This window comes from Notamacropus eugenii, chromosome 6 (assembly GCF_028372415.1).
Source record: "Notamacropus eugenii isolate mMacEug1 chromosome 6, mMacEug1.pri_v2, whole genome shotgun sequence".
Classification (NCBI taxonomy): domain Eukaryota; kingdom Metazoa; phylum Chordata; class Mammalia; order Diprotodontia; family Macropodidae; genus Notamacropus; species Notamacropus eugenii.
The window spans coordinates 235169212-235194216 of NC_092877.1; the positions used below are offsets into that span (position 1 = coordinate 235169212).

The 25005-nt window shown below is 34.2% G+C and overlaps 1 protein-coding gene across 1 annotated transcript in view; it reads right to left on the reverse strand.

Moving 5' to 3' along the window:
• Positions 1–1439: 1439 nt before the first annotated feature.
• The window catches only part of GPC5 (glypican 5), a 2038323-nt gene continuing 2014757 nt past the window's right edge, over positions 1440–25005 (reverse strand). Inside the window, exon 8 of the mRNA XM_072622122.1 lies at positions 1440–5809. Within this exon, the coding sequence (XP_072478223.1) occupies positions 5652–5809 (158 nt within the window). The 3' untranslated portion in view covers positions 1440–5651. The remainder of the gene's footprint in view (positions 5810–25005) is intronic.

Consider the following 25005-nt stretch of genomic DNA (forward strand, 5'->3'; position numbering starts at 1 on the left):
TTTAATCAGTGCTTATAATGTTCATATGATATGATTTCAAAGTCCTTCATGATCCTTCTTGCCTTTCTCTTGATATTCTCCAGTTAATCAATGCACTTCCTAAAATGTGACTTGTTGTTCGTTTGTGTCCAACTTTCATGACTATGTTTGGGGTTTTCTTGGCAAAGATACTAGAGTGGTTTATCATTTCCTTCTCCAGCTCATTTTACATATGTGGAACTGAGGAAACAGGGTTAAATGACTTACCCAGGATCACATAGCTACTAAGTGTCTGAGGCTAGATTTGAACTTAGGAAGATGGGTTTTCCTGATTCCAAGTTCAGCACTCTATCCACAGGTAGCTGCCTCTGTGACACCAAAAACTTAAAATAATTCTGTAGATGTTGTCTGGTCAGGGAAGAGTACTGCTGGACTAATCACCTCCCTCTTGCTTCTCTTAATGCATCGTACATTTTTATCAGTTTTCTTGGCTGCCACATGCCATTACTGATATATATTTAGGTATAGTCCCCTAAAACATACAGATCTTTTTCAGAATAACTACTGTCTACCCATGCCTTTTATTTGTGAAGTAGATTTTTGACACCAAGTGTATAATGACATTCCTATTAGACTGTCTCATGTAATTGAGTATAATATTCTAGACTTTCACGGTTTTTTTGGACTCAAACTTTTTCATCCAACATCAGCTTTGTGTCATTTGTAAACTTGATATGGATGAATGGTGTGCATGTCATCTATTCAAGTTACTGATTAAATTGTTAAAGAACAGAAATGAAACACAGATTTCTGGGGCATTTTACAGGAGATCCCCTTCAAGGTGACCTTTTAATGTGGGCATTCAACCAATTCCAAATCCATCTTACTCTCCTGATTTTATGACTTGTTTATTTTCAAAAAGAATACCATGAAATACTTGGTTAAAATCTTTTCTGAAATATAGAGATATTGAATCTATGTCTTCTATCATTCTAGTAACTATCAAAAAAGGAAATGTCTGGCATAACTTGTTCTTAATGAAATTGTGTTAGCTCTTTTGGGATCATCAATGTTTTTTTTTTTTTCTAAATGTTCTCCAACACTCCCTTTAATGACATGTGATCAAATTATGCTGGGAATCAAATTCAAGCTCATTGGCTTATAATTTGTGGACATGTTTTCTCTTTTTATCTAGATGATATTCATCCATCACCAATCTTGTGGTACTTTCCCCATTTGCTATGATCTTTCAAAGATTGCTGAGCATGGGTTCAAAAATTCCCCGTGCTAGTCTTGCCATACCCACAAATATATCTGGGCCTAGAAAATTGAACAAATCAAAGGATTTTAGAAACTCTCATGCTATCTTAGCTATCAACTCCCTATTAACTATTTTTATTTTACTTTATGTCATATGCTGTGTGAAGTATTTGGTATACAAAGACAAATGAAATAATTCCTTCTTTTAATGAGTTTGCATTTTATTGTAGGAGACAACATGTACACGTAAAGATATATGCAGAATACCAAGGTAAATCTTCTGTACAGTTCTAATTAATAGAATTTTTCATTTTTATACTGAAAAAAAATTCTACTTCCCCATAATTTTCACCTTTAAGTATAGTTCTTCATTCTTGGAGGTCAAATAAAAGAAATCCATTTAAACCCTGTTTAACAGATTGACCCAAGTGAAGATATTCAATTCAATATTAAAAGAATACTCAACGGTTTTTATTAATCACTACCTACATTGTAAGTTCCCTATGATTATCTCAAAATGGAACAAGTAGAGGCCTCTACAGTCTAGGAAACTGTGTGCTTGACAGAAATGTTCAGCATAGAATCTTTCAGCTTATAAAGGACCTTAGACAACATTTGATCTAATCTTCTTATTTAACAAATAAGGAATCAGAGGCCCAGATATCTTAACTACTACTTCTGGGCTTTTTCTACCATATAGTGGTGTCTCCTATAACCAAGTTTCCCACAAACATTCATTTTCTTTGAAAGTTAAAAAGTTTGGTTGTTGTTTTTAAACCAAGGTACTTGGTTTGATACCCCATGTAAAACTATGAATGTTGGATCGAGCCAGTCATTCATTAGCTAGTGGACATAATAGAAGTAATTCATAGTCAGTATTTAATTCCAAAAAGGTATTTATCTACTACCCAAGAAATCAAACGTCTACTCCTCAGAGTTGTTTTCTCTATACATTTTTTTTTTATTAGTAATGATGGACATACAATGTGCAGTACTGAAAGTAAAGCTTGATATTATCCACACCATAGACATTGCTAGCTGCCTTAAACATTTATTTTTGCATTATTTTTAATCAACCTTTACAGTTTTATCAGTGGTTATGGCATAACATAAGTACAGATATCTCTCCCTGCTTTAGTAGATTTCACTCAAAATACCAGGAAACCTGTGTTGCATGTGAAGAATTTTTTTTTCTTCTTTTAACCTTAATCTTGAGTGGTTCCCATAAATGAAATAATATATTAAATGAAACAACACGATATTTAAGAAATTTCCATTATGAAAATAATTGAATAATTGATCTCAAAGGTCATCACATAGAATGTTAGAGAATCAGAGCATTTTGTTTAAAATAGTTTAATAGCTTTTGTCTTTTGGGAGAGTAGAGAACGCTGTTAATGATATTTCTTAAACCAGATTGCCCTCTGTCAAAAGGATAGGCCATGGAATGTCCTTTTAGGAGATTTGTATGGCCCTAATCCATATATAATATTCTTTGCTTGTCAGTTTCTGTTTGGGACCTGTTAACAATGCTCATAGAACTTTTGAGTCCCCCAAGGAAAATAGACACAAGAAAAAAACTGTGTTATTGCTATGAGTAATATAGGTTGTTTTCTTAATTTGATTTTCTTGCTTTTTTATAGTTGTGATTTTTCTTTAAAGGGGAGATATATGTTTGGGAATTTTAAGGTAGCCCACAGCAAAGCCATGGCTCACAGCTTTGAAATGTTAACTTTGGGGCTAAAGATGAAAGTTCTTGAATAAGACAGAAACCAATTCCCTTTTCACCTGATTTAAAGTTAATAATCATCCTGTCAATTGGTCAATTGGTATTTCTGGATGCTCTGCATTGATGAAATTGGCACATGAAACACATTCCCATTTACGAGACACAATCTAATATTTTGCTTTACGTATTTATGAGGTATTTATTTAGATGCTTAGATTTTTTAAATCAGTTAGGTCTAAATTGAGTCATTGGTCACTGGTTGAGGGTAAATAGACAAATACTTTTATAGCCATCTCTAAGAAATTGTCTGCTTTATATATTATTATAACTGAATATTGTTTGAAATAGGTGGGCTGTTGCTGGAACATCTGAAATCCTTTTGCTCTCTGGAGATGTTCCGATATTATTAAAATACATCATTATAAAGCTACCTTACACAGATTAGTATTTGTTGGGGGAGGTTGGAGGTATAAAAAGGTATAAAAAATGCAGAGAGAAATCCTTGTGCAAACATTGTGAAGTCATTTGGCAACATGAACAGAATGTGTCTGTGTTCTCACAAAGTTGAAGATGCCAACTGAAACAAAAAATTAATGTTATCTATATTGTTCCAAAGAACTACCTCAACTGAATTAATTTGTCTGATTATTTTAGTTTCTCTTTGACGTATTCTCAATCAATATCAAAATTTTAAAGAGAATTATAGAACGGTTTTGTGAGATGTTATTTCCTCTTCCCTTATGTCTGATACGGACCTAAGAATATTCTCTGGTAGTTCTCTGGTATTTCCATAAGCCATAAACTCTTTTCAAATTTTTCCCAGAATCTGACCTATTATTATTTCCTACTCCAGGTGTTAAGAATCCCTAACAGACACATAGTACTATCTCAAGTTGTTTTTATCAGCTGCACTTAATTTGAATTTGCTGACAATACCCTCCACATGCTACTTATTCCAACATTTAACCTACAGGGGACATAACAGTTGCATCTGTTGAATCCACACTATATAGGAAGTCTTATCTTTTCCCCACAAACCAGAATTGGTTGCCCTTGCACAGGAGTGTGTTGTTATGGAATGTGTCATAGAATCTCAAGGTAATCTCAAAGAAAGAGGTCCAAAAATATAATCAGTGATAGTAACATAGTTTGTAGCATAATGTATAACATAAACATGCATGTGTGTATATGCACACACATATATGTATATGTATACACACATGTACACGTGCATATATACATGTGTGTACGTGTGTGTGTGTATATATATGTCATTCTAATTAAGTATGTATTTGGGGAAAAATATACCCTGTGGGTAGACCATTCCTCATGTTGGAAACACCTCTTTTACTTCAGTGGTTTTTGCTGGTGACTGAGTCTTCTTCCGCTGTTTGTCAGAGGTCACTCCATGTCCTTTCAAATCATCATACAAAGAGGCTCAGCACTTCTCTTTATTAGGATAATAGTTCACATTAATTATAATCATTGGCTATTGACTGAATGCGACACTTCTTAATAAAATCTGACTTATCTCTTCCTCCTTATGCTGTGTCATAGACATAACCTAATCAATGTATGCTGAGACATCTTATCAAGACTGGGAAATCAGGGACCACAGATCAGCAACTTTACTCATATGGGGAAAAAGAAAAGGTATAAATGAAATGTCCGCATTTTCTGGACTGTTCACAATTCCTTTTTCTCTGACCAGAGGCATCTTAGAAATTCATTGATATGTAACTCTTCTTGGAAGTTTGAGGCTTCTAAAAAGTTCAACAATGTTCTGGGTTACTTTCCATAGCATGAGTGATTTATTTATCTATTTGTTCAAAAGAAAATGACTAATATTCTTTGAAGTATTTTTCCACATAAAAATCAATAAGTTGAGTGGAGAAACTCCTAAAGTGTAGTCTTTGTTTGCTGTGTAGGATATCTAAATCTATTAGGCAAGCAGGGGAATAGGGAGGGCACATGATACTCAAGATAAACTTAGGGCATAATGGAATGTGAGTCAGCCACAACCACAATAATCGTCTATAAGATCTGTTAGTAGCTAAATTAAAATGGATAAAAATCCACTAAATTCCACCGTGTAACAATGTTATTCTTCAACCCAGGTTTGCCCTCCCTTATATGACTTTAAAAAAAATAAGGCAGCCAACGCTGATTGCTGGTAGACATGGGAGAATAATTTGGAAATATGTGCATGCTACATCATATATTGTGTTCTGTTAACATAGTAGGATCTGAATCTTCTCTATTGTAGAGATGGATATGAATGTTCCATTATTTTTACTAACTCTATAATTCAACTTTACCAGGACTTTCTTCCAGAAAAAAGATGAATCTTAAAATATAAAAAAGTACCACGTAGCAACGTATCCTTTTTGTTTAAAATGGTTTCGTGCTGTTTATATTTGTAAGAGTGATGTGATCTTCTTTCACGTGGGCTATTCCCCAAACAAAGCAAACATTTTTTCTTTAAAAATAACCTTCATATTTTAAAGCAAAGGGATAATCAGATACCTTTTCAACATTCAAATCTAGTATCTGAGATGTTAATAAGATATATACTACCATACATATAATTTCTACATTCAACAGAGCTCATTCCAGGCTTATGAAGGGAGGGAGGGGGAATGAAGATTGCAGTAAACACGTGAACCAAGCCAGAATTATTCTGTTACCAAAGACTGAGAGTGAATGCTGCCACACTAATCAGGGTAAATGTCATATGAGCAGTCACTGCCGAGCTTCCTGCTCCACTTGTGTCTAAAGTGCTTCCACCATCTGTTTGATGGATTTGCTTGACGTCACTGAGGTTCATCTCATCTGGCATCCCTGTGGAGTCAAAAAGAAAAAAAAAAAGAAAATACAAGGTTATAGATGCCATCTTCATTATCAACCACATAATGCATCCCAGAACAATTCCCAGGATACAGAACACAGAAGCCATTTGGGTTTGGGAACTTACTCTGTTATCATCCAACTCCAACTTCTCAGTCAGTGAGACATAAGAAGGCTTGAATTGGAGAAGGCTGTCTCTTAAGAGGTAGTTCTAAGAAACATTTCCTTTAGTAACATGGAAAATAATTGAAAGGAAAAGTAGTTTTCATAAACTTCCAGCACTAAAAGTTCAATGTATCAGGAAAATGGCTGAAAATGATGGGTGTATCAATAGTAGTTGCTTAGCTGAAAAGCAAAAAATGTTGAAATACAACTACTGCCCAAAGGATGGTAAAAAAACCAAAAAAACGCAGAAACTTTTGGGCATCTTTCCAAATTAATTTGGAAAAAAAAAACTAGGTTTCTTATTGGAAAATAATCAGACATTCGTCATTCACTTAACTTCTAACGTATGTACGAACACATAGCACTCGATATAAACGGTTTCATTGAATTATTATTTACTCTCTGTGTGTTTAAATATGTTCTTCTAGCATAAAGATCCTTCATAAGCATATCTCATGGCATGCTATTATCAATCAAAATTAACAAGTTTAAATTTAGTATTACTACAGGCAACAAATATTGACGTAATTACAGTGAGCATAAAAAAGGTTCATATGAGGAAAAGTCAATATTTATGTAATTAGGTCAATACATATATATAATTCAGAAGGTAAACTCTGTTGCATCCAGGAATGCAAGCATTATAAAGGAGTTCAGTTCTACTAATCTGACGTATTGATTTTACAGTGTGAGTTCTTGTATTATTATTCCTTATTTGGGTATTTCTTTCACTCTTCTGTGTCATTAGGCATATTGAATAAACTAATGATTCATTGGGTTTATAGGAACTATGGTGGTATATAAATATTTTAGCTGGGTTTTATACCTTGTTAAGCTAGAGTTTTAACAAGGAGCTATGGAGACTCTAGGAAATGTCTTTATTTTTCAAGGTAACTGCTAGTCTTTCTGCTCTTACAAATTCTCTTTTTCCCTCCTAAGCAGTGGGAGATGGTCTCTGAACTGGATGCATACATAGCTCATCCTTGCACCTTTCTGATCCATTTAAGATTAGGAAAAAATAAAATAAAATGCATTGCCCAGAAAATCTGTTAAGACACAACTTTTTTCCTCCCTTTCTTCCCTCTTTCCTGACTTTATTGAGATGGCACAACAGGTGAATGGGCTTTCAGATTTATTAAGCAACTTGTAATTGCTCAGGATTTACCAAAATTACCTGCCTAAGTAAAATGCAGCTAGAAAATAAATGAGGCACATTCAAAATAGTCTGATGAATCTTAGTGAGTAGTAAGTCCTTTTGGCCTTGTGGGTGTTCTGCAATTCAGCGTAGGTTAAGGTAATTTTAGATATAGATTTTTTTTGTCTTCTCTTCAATGTTCTTATTAATAAAAAGAAATCTGGGCTTTGAAAGAGCTTGTAGGAAACCCTTTTTTAAAAAATGCAGAATGCCTCTGAGGGTATTCTGACACATCATAATCACATAGCTCAAGTTTCTTCATCTGTTAAATGAGAAAAAATAATAACACCTTACCTCCCCGTGTTGTTATGAAAATCAAATGAAATAGTAATTGTAAAGCGCTTAGCACAGTGCCTGGCCCTTAGCAAACACCATACAAATGTTAGTTGTTACTATTTATTATTATGTAATAGATAGTTGGTCTTGGAGTCTAGAAGGCTTTGTGATGCTGGGAAGTCACTTAACTTCTCAGTGCTCCTCCCTCTCCTTCCACCCCAGGTAACTCAGTGAAACTCCTCTTCTTTCCCTCTTTTAATGAAATAAGTCTACCAAAACAGCAACGAAATCGGTAGACATTTAGAGCTGACCATCATCATGAGTTTATCTAGACAGAAGTAGCCAGATTATGGAAAACTGTCTGTACAAAACCCAGCTTCATGATTTTTATGGTCAGATAGGAAAAATAAGTATTGTCGTCTTCACTCTCAGTCATTAGCGGCAGATCAACTAGGCTAATTTGGTAGCTGTAATCTATTAGTTTGAATGTTCTGCTCTATTGGTCAAAATGGGTAAATCCTAGAATCTCAGAGTTGGAAAGTACCTCAGGAGTCAGGTGATCCCTTGGGTAGCAATGCCCTCTTCTGTGTCTAGAATTAGTCATCTACCTTTTGCTCAAGTACTTCCATTATGAAGAAGTCATTACCTTACAAGGCAAGCCAATTGGATTTTATAAAACAATCACTCTAAGGTTTTTCTTAGGTAAAGCAGAGATCTGTACTTTCTTAGTTTCCACCCACTTCTAGTTTTGTCCTTTGAGGCCAAAAATAACAAATTTTATCCATTTCTGATACAAATATCTGATGACAGCTATCATGTTCCCAAGTCTTCTCTAGGCTAAACATCTGCAATTTCTTTAATAGGAAATAATTCGTCATGGTTTCCAGGAGCTTTCTTTCTTTCTTTCTTTCTTTTTTAAGCATCACAGTGCTGATTATTTCCCTCTGGATCCACTCCAATCTATCAACATCTTTCCTGAACTGAGGTGGCCAGAACTGAATATTATACCTCAGATGTGATCTGACCAAGGGAATGCATAAAGAACACTTATTTATCTTTTTTTCTATGTACAATAAATCTAGAAGTGTAGCTTAATATTAAATTAACTCTTCTGACTGTCATGTTATACTATTGACCCATATTCAGTCAACTTCCTTTTTAAAAATTGAATATTACTTAGTAAATTGATTCTCTATTTTGTACTTGTATAGTTAATTTTTTTTTGAAGCCAAGTATAGAAATGAAGAGTTTTCTGAATAGTTTTTTTCCCTTAGATTTAGAACTATTTTTATATTTTTTGGATTTTTGTGGTTGTTATTGTATTGTTTTTACAACATTCATTTCCCTTTAAAATCACTAATGCTACCATAACCACCAGACCCTCCCTTATAACACAGAGAAACATTTTAAGTGAAACCAACAGATTGAGTGCCCATGTGTGATAAAACTGAGCATTCATAGTCCTACATCTCTACACAGAGAAATGTTTATTTGTACATTTATATTGCCAAGACCCTTTTTATATTCCAATTCTCTCATCTGATGTTTTCATTATACTCCCCAAATTTATTTCATCTACAAAATTTATAATCTATCCCTTCAAGCCACTGATAAAAATATTGACCAGACAAGGAGAGATCCAAGGTGCACAAGAGACACCCTTTCTACAAGAGATGTCCTCTTCACAAGAGAAACCCTTAAGTTTAACTAGTTGATTAATCAATAATTTGAAGGTCTTGTCATTAAATCAGTTCTGAATCAGTATACCTATCCTAACATCTAAGTCACTTCTCTCCATCTTTCCTACAATTAAAATCATGAGAGGCTTTTTCAGATGCCTTCTTGAAATGCATTTGTATTCTATGGAAACAGTCCCCCACTGATCTAGCAGTCCTTTAATATCAGTAGTTTAGGTGCTACCTGAACTAACACAGAGTAGTCTTGGAAAGCTGCAGTGACTGAAAATTTCATCATCATACTACAAAAGTTTAATAAGTCCCAGTGAAATTAACTGAGAGCCTACAAGAGGTCTTTCTAGTTAGGTAAGATCTGCCAGAGATTGTGCTCCTCTGGCATAATCTTGAGGAGAGCAAAATTATTTGCACACCATCATGTGAGTAGGACTCAAATGTATTATAGTAATCCCACCCTCCTTCCCTTCACTCCCAAGGAAAAAAAAAAAACAAAGCTTAGTTTGACATCTTCTTGAAGAAGGCATAGTGACTCTTAGTGATTAGTGTTTTCCTCCCTAAATGCTAACAAGTTCTCCATTTAGTAATAAATTACACAATTTTGGTAAGACCTGATGTCAAGATTGTTATTGACTTATTGAGAACATAACCTCTCCTCCCACCTCTGGGATATTTGCCTGTCTGTAAGTCTGTGGCACATCTCTCATTATCCACAAATTTTCAAAGGTCACTGACTGACTCAGCAATGACATCTGCCAGTTCTTTCAGAATTCTGACGTATGGCTCATCAAACCAGTATCATTTCACAAAAACATTGTAAAGCAGTAGAGAGGAAAATAAGCATGAAGAAAATGAAAGTCCCAACTCAAGCAGATCACCAAATAGTCATTTGTAGAGAAAACTGGAAGGACAACAAACATGCAAAAATGAAGGATTATTTGCCAGCATCTCTACATTAATGTATTCTCACTTGTACACTAAGACCTCAGAACCCACTCTACTATATGTGCAAGTGGAAATGATGCTTAATGCCATGATCAAGTATATAAAGAGAAATCCAAGCTAGAGGAGACAAATTTGTAAAGTTCTGAGTGACCAATTTTCAAATTATCTTAAAAAACAGATGATAGTGAATTATTTGTAACACACACGTAGACACATACACGACACACATACACACATATCCAGTATTATAACTAAAAAAAGGAAGGGGGGTAACCAAGAAGACATAAGTAACTACTGATACATGTACATCAGTCCTCATCATTTAAAAATCTTTATGAGAATGTTTGTTTGTTTGTTTGTCTTTTTGCACATAGAGATGAAAATAGGAAAAAGGATTATTCAGGTTTATACAATAGTCAGGAAATAGTCAGATTTCTATATTGGTCCATATTACAGCCACAACAATTTTGACCACTTATGTTTATAAAGAAGTTTCTAATACTTTAAGCTTCCTAACAATGGAGGAAGTTGTCCTATAACGTAGTGAACTCCTTTTCCCTGGAATTATTAAGCACAAACTACATCAGATGATCATATTATGTATTATAGTGGAAAGAACTCTGGAATTTGAATCAGAATACCCAGATTCAAAATTGGTGTCCTGCTTTTCTTCAGATATTAATTTCACATTAAGCTCTCTAAGTTCCAGGCAAATTGCTGTTCCCTGTACATGACACTCTTCTTTGCAATTGTACAGGCTCAATGTCTGGAATGCTCTCCTCCTCATTTCTGCCCCTTGATATACATTCAAGGTTTAGCTCAAATGTAGCCCTTAAAAAACAGTTTTCTTGTTTCTGGTGCTTTCTTTTCAACCTTCACCACAAAATTTCTTTAGTTATATTTTACATTCCTCTTTCTCTGTCTCTTTGTCTCTGTCTCTGTTTCTGTCTCTGTCTCTGTCTCTGTCTCTCTCTCTCTCTGTAATTTTTTTTTTGCTAGTAGAATGCAAACTCCTTCAGGACAGATTGGTTTCCTTGTGGCTATAAGCTTCACATCCTCTGCACTATGCACTGAACCTGGACGACCAAGGCACTAAATACATTTTTGTTGAATTCAGTTGAATGAAGTATGTGTAACTATGGATAAATCATTTAATTTTTATGAGCTCTGTTTTCCTCATTCATAAAATGGGGATGTTAAGGTCTATATTTCCTTTCTCATTTCATCTACAGATTTCAGATTTTTTTATTAGCTGCTGCCCATTACTGGAACACTCTCCATCTACATCTTCACATCCACCAAGTCTCAACTAAAATCTCATCTTTTAAGAAAAGTCTTTCCTAATCCCCCACAACGTTAGTGCCATCTTTCTATTGATTATCTCTAATATACCTGATATAGATCTTGTTTGCGCATGATTCTTAACATGCTGTTTCCCTCATTAGCCATTGAGCTCTTGAAGAACAGGAACTATCTTTTGTCTTTCTTTACATACATAGTGCTTACCACAGGGCCAGGCACACAGATGGTGCTTAATCAATGCCTTTCGACTTACAGGGCCGCTGTGAGAAAGCACTTTATTAAACCTTAAGGGCTTAATAAATATTGATTGTTATTATATATCTGTGATGTTGTAGATGATATTTGTGACTCGGGAGTTTGTATTAGATAACCTCATGTCTATTTTCTTCTTAAGATACTGTACCTTAAGGTTCTCTGATTTCCCAAGGTATCTTTAAGAGGAGATAATACCAAATGAATATTAGATGACCTATAATGTCCATCCTTTTCCTAAGGTTCTGTGACTAAAAATGCAATTTCTTTTCTAAAAATAACTGTACTATCTCTGTGTTGATACATGACCTAAAGTTTATTTGACTAACAGTTTATTTGAAATTTCTATGGTTGTCAGTGAAATCCAATTCTGAGAGTGATCATGTTATATTTTTCTCAACTTTGCTTCTTTGGATATGGACACATCACCATAATAATGGAGAAGACCAAGTATGGAAATACCCATGATTAGTTAAAGTCTGCTGAGCTTTTATCCCCCAAAGGAAAGTATACCAGAGGTTGTCATCATTATAGTCACCCAAATTCTTGGAATTATAACCACAGAGAGTAAGAGAATGAAACGAAGTGTGACAAGCAATGCTATAGATCCTCAATAAATCTGATAAAAGAGGAAAACTTAGCTGTCAGAAGGTTGTCCATTGGGTTAAAAAAAATCAGGAAGATTCTGATAGCAAGACATAACTGAGCCCAAGTGGTCAAATGTGTCCTTATATTTAACTCCTCTTAGTATAAGTCATTGCTAATAGCCAACCAACAAGTTCACACTGCAACTCTGGATCCCAGTAAACATTATCATTTATTTGTTATGGCATTGACAAATTATTGGATGGATCACTATTCATCAAAGTTGATTGGGGGATGGGCAAGTAATATGTAAAGTGGACATAGGAGAAATTTTATTTGAATCTTTTGCCCGTTTTTACAATGTCTACCATTCCTTAATTAATACTTACTGAATCTCTTTATGGTACTTACAAAATACTGTATGAAAGACAATCTGCTTTAAATGATATCAGAGTAGAGAAAAAAGTTCACAAAGCTATTTATTTTTACAATCACATAACAGTCATGACCTTTATCTTGTTATGTCAAAATATCTTTAAGTGATTTTTCAGTCTTCATTTAAGATATATGCACATAAAATCTAACATCTACAGAGTCATTCTTAGTGAATTTTAACTTAAAATGGATTCTGAAAGAAGAGTTTTGTGTCCAAAGAATTTTGTGAAATATAGATTGTAGATGGAAACTCCAAGTAAAAAAGGAAGGTTTTTTTTTTTTTTTTTAAATAGTTACGTTTGTTGTTGGTGCTGTTGCTTGCTGTTAGGGTGGGTGAGTGAAGAATACATTGCCAGTGATTTTAGGAATTACTGTTCTAGGTTTTCTCATAGTAAATAGTATTTATATGTTCAAATATCTCAGGAGAAACATAAAACTGATGATGAAATAATTCCACTTGAAATGTAAAGATCTTCATTTACCATCTTACTAATCTTTCCAAGCTATGGCAGAAATTTAATCTAGGCAGTGACAACTAGTTGAAAGGTAAAAAATTTAGTCACTCATCTGTTTGATTCAACAATTTATTTGATCAATTATTTTTTTCTTAAGGTGACTGGTTTTGTTTACTCTACATTGGAACAACCAAAAAAGATTATATTTTTAAGTCATTTTGTAAAAGTTTTAGTGTTATATAAACATGTTGTTATTAATATTATTTGTAGTTTTGATGATAATGATGGTGTGAATAGTAACCCCTTCAATTCCCAAGCAGTCACTAGGTCATAGGGTAATAGAGGATTGATAGCAAAAGAAGGGAATGTCAGCTAGGATGATGTACAGGAGGAACATTGTGTGACCTAAGATAGCCATAGCTGACTCAAAGACTTTGCGGAATATTGGAATTCCTATGTCTTTCAAAAGCTTTTGTCTTTATGATATTGTTATTATCATATAAATTGTTTTCCTGGTTCTTCTCCCTTTACTGAAGTTCATGCAAGTCTTCTCAGGTTTCTCTGAAACCATACCCTTCATTATGCTTATAGCACAATAGCTTTCTATTATATTTTTATACCACAACTTGTTCGCCCATTCCCCAATTGATGGGCATCTCCTCAGTTTCTAATTCTATGATGCCACAAAAAGTATTACTATAAATATGTCTGTGTATATGGACCCTATTTCTTTCTGTAATCCTACTAGGAGTATTACTGGGCCAAAGGGTATGCACAGATTAATAGTTTTTTGGACAAAAATTGCTCTCCAGAATGGCTGGACCATTCCACAGCTTCACTAATTATTCACTGATTAATGTACGTTTCCTCATATTCCCTCTAGCATTTGTTGCTTTTTTTCTTTGTCAACTTCACTAATCTGATGGGTGTGGTGGCACTTATGGTTGTTATAATTTGCATTTCTCTAATTTTTAGTGATGTAGAATATTTTTTCATTTGGCTATTAATAGCTGGGATTTCTTTATTTGAAAACTGGCTATAACTTTTGATCATTTATCAGTTGAAGAATGACATATTTTTATGCATTTGAATCAGTTCCTTATGTATTTGAGAAAGGAAAATTTCAGAAACTTCCTACAAATATTTTTTTCCTCCATCTTCTGCTTCTTTCCTAATTTTAGTTGAGTTGATTTTGCATGCACATAAACTTTCTAAGCAATCCTTCTTTTACCTCTTGTGAATCTTATCTTTTAGTTGACCATAAACTTTTCCCCTCTCCATAGATGTGACAGGTTTTTTTATTCCATATTCTTCTAATTTGCTTATGATGTCTCCCTTTCTATTTAAATGGTGTGCCCATTTTGACCTACCTTGCATTAGCCTACAGTGTGAGCTGTTGGTCTATTTATAACTTCTGCCAAACCGCTGTCCAGTCTTTTTTCACAACATTTGTTGAATGGTGAATTGTGACCTCAACAATGCTTTTATCTGACATTAGGCTACTGTGTTTGATTATTTCTGTATATTGTACACCTAATCTGTCCTACTGATGCATCTATCCCTCACCCAATACCAACTTGCTTTGATGCTTATGATTTTGTAATACAGTTTGAGACCAGGACCACTTCTGTTCCACTTATTTTGTCATTAACTTTTTTTTTTTTTTTTTTTGCTTTTTCTTCTTCAGATAATTTTGTTGTATTTTTTTAATTCTATAAAGGAATCCTTTCATAATTTGATTGGCATAGCACCAAATGAGTAAATTAATTTAAAGAGCATTGTCATTGTCACTTATAACTTCCTACTTTTGATACTCTTATTCTTTATAGTAAAGTTACTTAGATCTGTCATTGTTTGGGTGAGCAATACTGTATAATTTTGTTCACTTAATTCCTATGTATATCTTGTCAAGTAGATATTTCAGAATTTTATCCTGTCTAGAGTTTTCTTAAATGGAATTTATCTTTCTATTATTTCCTTCTGAATTTTGTGAGTAATGTACAGAAATGCTGATGATTCATGTTTATACCTTACAACATTGCTGAAATTAATAGTTTCAATTACTTTTTTGTTGACTCCCTATGATTCTCTAAGCAAACCATTATATCAAAAAGTACTAGTTTTGTTTTCTCTTATCCTTTACTTATTCCCTCAATTTCTTTTTCTTGTTTGCTTGCTATTACTAGTGTTTCTAGAATTATGTTGAATAGTAAAGATAAATTTATTATTGCTTAGCCCATGATTTTATTGGAAATAATTCCACTTTATCTCCATGACTGATGGCTTTAGGTAGATACTACTTATTTTAAGGGGGAAAAAGGAAGGAAGAAAAGAAGGGAGGGAAGTAAAAATTCTGAACAGGATTTTAAAAAGTTCTTTAGAAAAGCTATAAATGTATCAAGAATATTGAATGGAAATAAAAAGGACTACATGTATATTTCAGTTGTGTGTATGGCAACTCCACAAAAATTGAGTATGTATTAAAGCATAAAACCTTCATTAATGTAGAAAAGCAGAAATATTAAATGAATCTTGTTCAGACCAGAATTAAAAAAATAAATAAAGAGCCTTTGATGCAAAGTCTAAAAATGAAATGGAAACCAAAAACAAAAATACTAAAAAATTGGTGGGGCAAAGAACAAATCATATAAATCACCAATTTTTCTTTAAAAAACAAAAATAGGTATTATATTTCGTGGGTTTTTTTCTACATCTAATTATATAATCATATGATTTTTGTTATTTTTTTTATTAACATGGTATGTTATAGCTTATAAAGGAGCTCTACTTTTGACTTAAATTCAGCCTGGTTATAGTGTATAATATTTGTGATATGCTGCTGTAGCCTCCTCCCTAGAACTTTATTTAAAATATTTGCATCAGTGCTCACTGGGCATAATTTCATTTCTTGGATCGTACTTTCCCTGTTTTAAGTATTAAGACCCCTTCCTTTTCCTTTCAAATACTTTATGTAGCACTGGAATTAATAATTTTTTATCCTTTTGTTGTTTAGGCAAGGCTCATTTAATTTGTTTTTCTAAGATAAGAGGTATTTAAGTCATTCATTTCCTTTTTTGGACAGCTTATATTTTTATCAATAATCATACCATTTAGATCGTCAGTTTTCTTGACATGTATACAAGTAAAATAATTTCTAATAATTCATTTTTTCTTTATAGTTTGCGAATTCTTTTTTTATATATTTGATACTGATGATTTTTTTTTTTACCAAGTTTTCCAGTGCCTGTTTTTTTTTTATTTTTTTAAGGTCCTAATTTTATTTAGGAATTCATTGATTTTTGTTAATCTCTTCTTTGATTTCTAGGATTTCTCTTTTGACGTTTAATTAAAGGGTTTTTCATCTATTGTTTATCTATTTTTTAACTTGCATAACTAACCCATTCATTTGCTCTTTCTCTCTTTCACTGATGAAAGAGAGACATTGTTCAGTCATGAATCATCCTCTAAGGACTGCTATGGTTTCATCCCCCAAATCTTGATATGCTGTTTCTTTCATGTCATATTTAATGAAATGATTGGTGATTTATATGATTTGCTGTTTTTCCTACCCTTTTTTTTAGTATTTTTGCTTTTGGTTTCCATTTCATTTTTAGATTTTGCATCAAAGGCCCTTTATTTTTGTTCAATTATGATCTGGACAACATTCATTTAACATTTCTGCTTTTCTACATTAGTGAAGGTTTTATGCTTTAATACGTAGTCAATTTTTGTAGAATTGCCTTACACACAACTGAAATATACATGTAGTCCTTTTTATTTCCATTCAATATTCTTGAGACATCTACAACTTTTCTGAAGTTCTGTTCAGGATTTTAACTTCCCCTCCCTCCATCCTCCCCTCCTTTCCTTTGTTCCTTTTGTCTCTGTCTCCTCTCCCTTTCTTCTTTTTCTTTCTATATTCCTTCCTTACTTTTTCTTTCTAGAATGATTAATGCCTGATGGAAGTAAATTCAGGACTCCCACTATTTAATTTTTAAATCTATGTCTCCATGTAACTCATATTATTTTCCTTTAAAAATTTAGATGCTTTTCCATTAGGTACATATATGTTTAATACGTTTATTAACTTATCGTTTATGCTTCCTTCAGCAAAATGTAGTTTCCCTGTTTAAAAGAGATTTATTAAAAGAGATCTTTTAATAAAGTCTTTTTTTTTACTGTAGCTTTGTCTGATAAAATACTACCTTGTCATTTTTATTTCATTTAATGATTAATTTCTGTCATAATTGTATTTTGTGGAGAAAACATATTGTTGGATTGTGGTTTCTAATCCGTCCTTCTATGCACTTCCATTTTTTGGATAAGTTAATCCTATTCACAGCTATTTTTGTTAACAGGGTATTTTTCTTTATCTCAGTGTCTTACACTTTTCCTTTTTTGTTTTCCTCACCATTTAGGAGTTTATTTTTCTTCTGACTAATACTTTCCTTAATCCACCCTCACTTTTATTCTCCCTTCCCCTTAATTCCCTTCCCTCCTGTTTCTCTGTTGTATGTGAAATGTATTTCTATACTCAACTGTGTGTATCTGAATGTGTGTATATGTGGGTGTACTGTTGCCTTCTTTAACCAGTTCATGCAAAAGTGAGGTTGGAAGTTTGTCCATTCCCCACTTTTTCTTTATTGTATAGGCTTCTTTGTATACACAAATTATACTAAATAACTTCTGTCATTCTTCTACAATCCTCACCCCCAGTGAATTCCTATTCTTCTCCTTTTTCATTCTTCTATTAAGATCATCAAAACAGAACCAGTTTCATTCATTCTCTCTAATTCAATTCCCTTTGTAATCCCTGATGGTATGGAGTCCTGAGGGGATACATGTATCATCTCTTCGTATAAGAATGTAAATAGCTTATTCTTGTTTAGTCTCTTAGGATTGCACACTTGGATTTACCTTTTTATGCTTGTCTTGGCTCCCATGCCAAAGTTTTTTCCAGTCTTTTTATCAAGAAAGCTTGGAAGTTCTCTTTTTCATTAAATGTCCATTTTGTCCCTGTAAGGTTATGCTCAGTTTTGCTGACTGAGTTATTCTTGGCTGTAAACCTGTATCTTTTGCCTTCTGTAATATCATGCTACTAAATCTTGTGTGATACTGACTAGGGGTCCTTGTTACATGAATCCTTTCTTTTAGATGCTTGCAATATTTTTTTTCTTTGATCTAGGTATTATGAATATTATATTCCCGAGAGTGTTCATTTTGGTGGTCTTTTTTTTTTTTTTTTCCTCCAGGTGATAACCAGTAGTTTGAGGCAGCTAGGTGGCACAGTAGATAGAGCATTGGGCCTGGAGTTGGGAAGACTGAAGTTCAAATTTGTCCTCAGGTACATATTAGCTGTATGACTCCAGGCAAGTCATTTAACTTCTATTTGCCCCAAATTCCCTCATCAGTAAAATGTGGATAATAATAGTATCTGCCTCAGGGTTGTTGTGAAATAAAATTAGGAAAATGCTTAACATAGTACCTGACACATATTAGGTATTTAATAAATGCTTTCCCCTTGCTTTCCTTTCACTTGTAATTGGTGACCACCTTCCTGTAACTTCCCTGACCTAAACATCCTTTTCTGCCTATCACTCTCCTGATAACTGTAAAGTGCTTATCACAATGTTTAGTACATAGTAAATGCTTTGTAAATGTTAATTGTTGTTATTACTGTTATATTTAGAATCTTTCTATATTCATTTTGTTATTTGGTTCTAAGATGTTATGGCAATTTTCTTTTATGATTTCATAAAGTATCTTTCCTTGGCCATGGTTTTCAGGTAGTACAATGATTCTTAAATTTTCACCCTTTAATTTGTTTTCCAAGTCAGTTGTTTTCTTGATGAGGTACCTTACATTTTCTTCTATTTTTTTAGACTTTTGCTTTTTTTAAAAAATATATTTCTTGATATCTCAAGGAATCATTAGCTTCTCTACCCAGTCAATTCTAATTTTCAGGAATTTATTTCCTTAGATTAAACTTTGTACTTGTGCCAAATTGTTAGTTCTCTCTCCCTGTCTTTCTTCTATAGCTGTCACTTATTTTCCCTTTTCTAAATTTACCACTTTTATTTGGATTTTAAAAATATTTTAGCTTTTGTTTTTAACTTTTTTTTAACTTAATTTTAACTTTTATTTTATCTCTTCTAGGAATTCAGGTTGGACTTGTGCCCTAACTGTGTATTGCTTTGAGACTTTGCTTATTAACATTTTGGAGTCATTCTCTTTTTCTGGTTTTGTGTTTTGAGTTTCTTTGCCACCCTAATAACTCCTTATGTTGGGATTTTTTTCCTCATTCTCCCTTCCAGTCCTCTTCTTAACCTAATATTAGAGCTGAGGTCTGTGCACTTCTGGTGTTTGAACTTTTGTCCTTTTTGGCTCATCTTCTGCTTTCTTATAGTATTATTTTTACTGTTCAGTAGTTTCGGTTGTGTCCAACTCTTTATGACCCTCATCAGGGATTTTCTTGGCAGAGATACTGAAAATGTTGACCATTTCCTTCTCCAGCTCATTTTACAGAAAAGGAAACTGAAGCAAATGGAGTTAAATGATTTGCCCAGGGTTACGGAGAAATTAAGTAACTGAATCTGAATTTAAGCTCTGGTCTTCCTGACTCCAGTGCTGCCTAGCTCCCCATGTCTTGTACTATTGAGTGTTGAATTATTCCACTATCTTAGGGATTTATAAGCTTTTAGAGCTCCCAAAGTGATGTGATTAGAGTGTCCTCTTGATCTGAGTTCTGTGAGTTCATCGTCCGGGTTTGAGTCTCCTAACTTGTCTCTGGTTGAAAGGTCTGGACTTAGCTATTGTGCATTGGGAAGTTCAGAAGACCTCTTATTGTCCTGGAATTCCTGCCCTGGGTTATTCTGCTACGAGCTTCATTCTGAGGTATGAATTAGAACTGAGTCTTTGCTCTGCCTCTGAGATCAGAGTTCCACAGCTATTCTTTGCTTCTAAAGTTGTTTCTCACTTTGTATATAGCATCAACCCACAACCAAGACCACTACCACTTCTTCTGCCACCATCCTTCCAAGATCTGTCACCTGGAACTTGGTAGTGAGCCACACCATTGTTAGCATCCCTACCTCCTGCTTCCCTGGAATCTCTTCTAATTGTTGGTTTCTGCTACAATGTACTGTCTTGGCCCCCATTTAGTCCCTAGTTCCTCAACATGCACTTAGCCTTTCCATGTCCCTGATTTCTTCAGACATTTCTGTTTACCTTCACTGACTTGGGCTGAGAAAATGACTTGCTGTGATTTTCCCCTAGATTTTCCAATGAGAATTCAGTCTGGTAAAGTCACACTGGGGAACCAAAGTGGACTTTTTTCTCCTATTCCTCCATCTTTTCTGTGCCTCTCAATCTCTTGACCAAAGATGGATGACTTTTTCACTCAAAACTTTTAATGCCATTTGGTAACTAGTGGAAGGTAATCTGATTTCTGCTTCTTTTCCACATTCTATCCACTCTCTCCTTAGGCCAGGTCGCCCCAGGAAACAAGTTTGGGGTTTTGGCCTTTAATTGTTCATTGATTTCAGTTATAGTTTGAAAGAATAGTCTCTGCCCAGGAGCTCTAGCTACCAATCCATGTGTAACAGACGTTCCAGTAGGGAGCCTTTGAGAATCAAGTATTTAGCCTGGGGTTGGGGATGGAGGATGTCTTTTGATTTGCACATAATGGGACTAATGCAAAACTATGAACCTAATCTCCCTCTCTCCGCTAGAGACTGAGGTAGTATAAGTTTGTGAGATACTAGAGAAACTAACAAAAATAACTAGGCTGTACATTTATAGTTATTTTCTTCCAGAATGTTCTTTCACGACTGAGTCCCATTGATTTAATTTTTACCAATTTTGCACTTGACATTATTATGAGTATTTAAATACTTATACTATCTGTACTGCTGGATTTTGTATAAGTATTAATATTGAATCAGATGTGAGAAATATGAGGTTTACATCCCTAGAATTCTACCTATAAAAAATCTTGATTTTTTTTTTCATTTTTAATTTAAACAGATCTAGACTGTTTGTAGTATTCTCATAGCTATGTGCCCTATAATTTCTAAGAGTAAGATTTGTTTGTGTCTAGAAACCACAGGTATTTGTCTTTCTTTGCTGCCTTTCTAGATGAGCCTTCTTTTCTGTGAGTCTTGTGAGCCAGCAATTCCATTAGGATTACTTTTGTAGTGACTGGGAACCATTGGGGGAGATTTGGAGTGCCCTCTGGAATAAGGACCAAGAGAAAATTAGGATCCCTAGAGAATTTTGCTGAGCCTTGAATGGAAATGGACACAGAAAAAAAAATACCAGACACCAATTTGATGGTCTTATGAGCTACGGGAATAATGGAGGAGTTTTCACTAAGGATAGTGTTTTTTTTTTTCTAATTTGAGTAATAAGGGAGTGTCAACTAGTCAGCTCCAGTTCCTAAATTCCTATGGGGAGAGTTCTTTGTGGTTTGGAAAGCTCTGTGTTGGTTCAATTTCTGTCTGAGATAGGAAATTGATTTTCTTTCCTTTTTTTTTTTCTTTTACTTGTGGATTGAAGAAAGACATTTCAAAACCAAGCAAGCTGAGTAGGAGATAAACAGTAATCTTTGCTAAACTTTGGGAGATGTTCCTTATTTGTTGAATCTGCAAATTTCTGATTAGAACAATTCTGATTTTATTCCTATACATATACTCCTTGAGACTTTTCTGCATAATAGTAGAGAGTCAAATGAAAAGGCAATTCTTATTATTCCCCAAAAGACCCTAGGAAGTATTCTTGATATTGACAGTGTGCTCAAAATGTATCTTTCTCATTTGACAAGGATGGAAAATTTTTCATTTCGGGAGAGAGTATAATGGGGCTTTGGTAAATGTTTAGACCACCTAAAATTGAATTACCTTTGTTAAAGATGCTAGGGTACAAGAGAACTGGTATTTGTATGGACATTCTGGATTGATCTACTCTGTGGTTGGGAGTAATCTTTTCCATTGGCTATGTAGACAGAACTATCTATGTCTTTAAAAGTATTTGATTGAGCATAGTCTGACGTTTCCCCTATTTTTTCATCTGAGAATAGAGTATTTCATTATTTGTAGCCAGTGACACCACAGGGTAAGGGAGAGGAGTGAAGGCCACCCTGTTTTCCCTCTTAGTTCATGTGGTCTTGAGAAATAAGCCTGGGGTGTTGACCTTTCTTTAGTGTAGGAACACTCTGAGAAGTAAGATGCTAGCACAGTGGGCCTTTGAATTTTAATTTGAAAAGACTAATGCAATGTAGGAACTGAGATAAAAAAATGAACCTATTCCCCTTTCCTTCCTAGAGATATAGATGGTATGGGGCAGGTAAATTGGGGAGCTGCGCTATCCTTCTTGAGAGTTGAAATCTGTCTGGAGGTTGTAAAATATAACAAACCCAGCCCTCAGATAGTGGGACCAGAGCAACTAGTGTTACAGAAGGATATCCCTTATTGTACAATTTTCCCTCAAGTCAGTCCTCCAACTTGAGCTTTAGATAAGTCTAATTTCCTTGGCATTGATAGAAATATTCCACTGTACAGAGGGGAATTTTAATTCCTCAGTTAACAAAAATTCTATATTTGTAGAGCCTTAAAATGTGATTTGCAAGTACAAAAAGCTATTAGCATCATAATTAGTAGTTAAAATCATGTCCATAGTCTTGGTATTCTTAACACCTGATATTCAGTAAATAAGGAAAAGGATACAGAAGACTTACAGAATATATGTCCACTGGCTCATGGCTCATCTTCTAGGTTATATACAAAAGAGCCTTTACCAGCAAAGATGATGATTTATTTTCCTAATCTATATTTCCCTGAAATCAAATGCTGGGATCACTTATGTTAGTTAATATCATTCATTTCACTTGGAACCACATTTCTTCAGTGCTATTCTGTAGGTAAACACATGCTGGAACATTTTAGATTTCCAATATCAACTTTAGCTGAGGAACTCCTAGCACATTATTGACATGTGTGTGGTAGTCTTCAGAAGAAAAAGAAAATAACCAGTCATAATGGCTCCCTTAGAAGTTCTGAGGGATTGAAATTCCCGTAACAAGGCAATTACATGAATTCTTAACAAATGGTGGAGAATTACGTCCTGAGTAACCAAATACAGTAAGAAATAGATGGGTTTTTTCTTGAATTTCCCTAAGTGCAATCCTTTACTTTCATAACTAGCACATAGCTACATAATGGCTATAATTTTATCTATAAAAATTGATATATTGTATATATAGAAAGTACTTTTTGCGAACTGAAGTACATTATTTTTCATACTGTAGCTAGATGTGCATGACACAGTGAAAAGTAAATGGCCAGTTGAATTATTTGAATAAGTGTCCTTTTGGGATCTGAAGATTATTCAAATGGGGGTAGGGTCAGGCTATATAACTTCTAAGGTATTTCTCAGCACTAAACTTATGAGACAACAACTTAGGTTGTTGTTTAAGCCTCTTTACTTAGGAGCTCTGTGATCTTGAGAAAGTCACTTAACTGTTTCTGAGACAATTTTTTTTTCATTTGTAAAATAGAGATAATGCTTGCCCTATCTAACTCATGAGGATAACATGGGGATCAATGAAATAATGCATTCAACATTCTTTATAAATTCTTAAATGATATACTCTAGTACAAAATAAGCTATTATTGCCATGATTATCATCTTTATTACTTAGAAAAATGCCTGAATTCACTAAAATCACAATTTGATTCCTGTTGCCAAAATAAATTGTTGTCTCTAACATCAGATATTCCATTATTGACAAATATTTATTGTATGTTTACTTTGCAGAAAGCACTGTGCTAGTTCCTATGAAAGGTATAAAATTAAGATTGTTGCTGACTTCATGGAACTTTATTTCTGTTGAGGAATATGGCACACACATATGGTGATTTCCACCTAATACTGGAAATTACTAACTGCGTGACCCTGGGCAAGTGACTTAACCTCTCAGTGCTCTAGGCAACTCTCTAAGACAATAAGTGACAGTGAAGGGCCTGACCTATATTGGAAAAGAATATTTTCCCACTTGGAAGATCCCTATACAAATGAAAGAAATCGTAAGTCCAATACTTATCCACTCCCCTTCACTTCCCTCCAAATACACAACACAATGCCCTAGGACTACTTCTACAGTGATTGGTGAAGGAGTCCTCGTAATACCAGGTGGCATTTCTAGCACTAGAAGATCATTATTGCTTCCTATCTTTAGACTTTGAAAGTGCAAAAATTAAGCTATATCGTTGACCACATAGTAAATGTCTGAATGCCCATCATAATAGTCTGATAGCATTCAGAGAGAGAGAGAGAGGGAGAGAGAGAGAGAGAGAGAGAGAGAGAGAGAGAGAGAGAGAGAGAGAGAGAGAGAGAGAGAGATGAGGAAATGGTATTGCTTTTAAATTAGTGTCATCTCTTTCTCTCTCTCTTTCTCTCTCTTTAGTTTTCTCTCTCTCTCTCTAGTTCTCTCTCTCTCTCTCTAGCTCTGTCTCTCTCTCTCTCTCTCCCCCTCTCTCTCCCTTTTTCCCTCTCTCCTTCTCTCTCTCCCCCCCCCTCTTTTTTCTTCTCCCCCACTTCTTTATCTTTCAATTATTTTTTTCTGTGGTTCAGCCATTTATGACATTTAGATTCTGGGTTGACTATTGCTGAAGGAGGTTATGTTTTCATTTCATTATATATATTTTTTATAAATTGGCAACAGTGAGACCTGCACACTGATAAGACATTGCCTATGCCTAGAATGAAATAAGAAATTAACCTAATGTAAAATTTGGCTTTGTTTTACTTCATTTAACTCTGGTTAATGAAGGATGCTTTAAGCAGTTAATCCATAGAGCTGAAAAATTGTCAAAAATTCTAAGAATTTTGAGC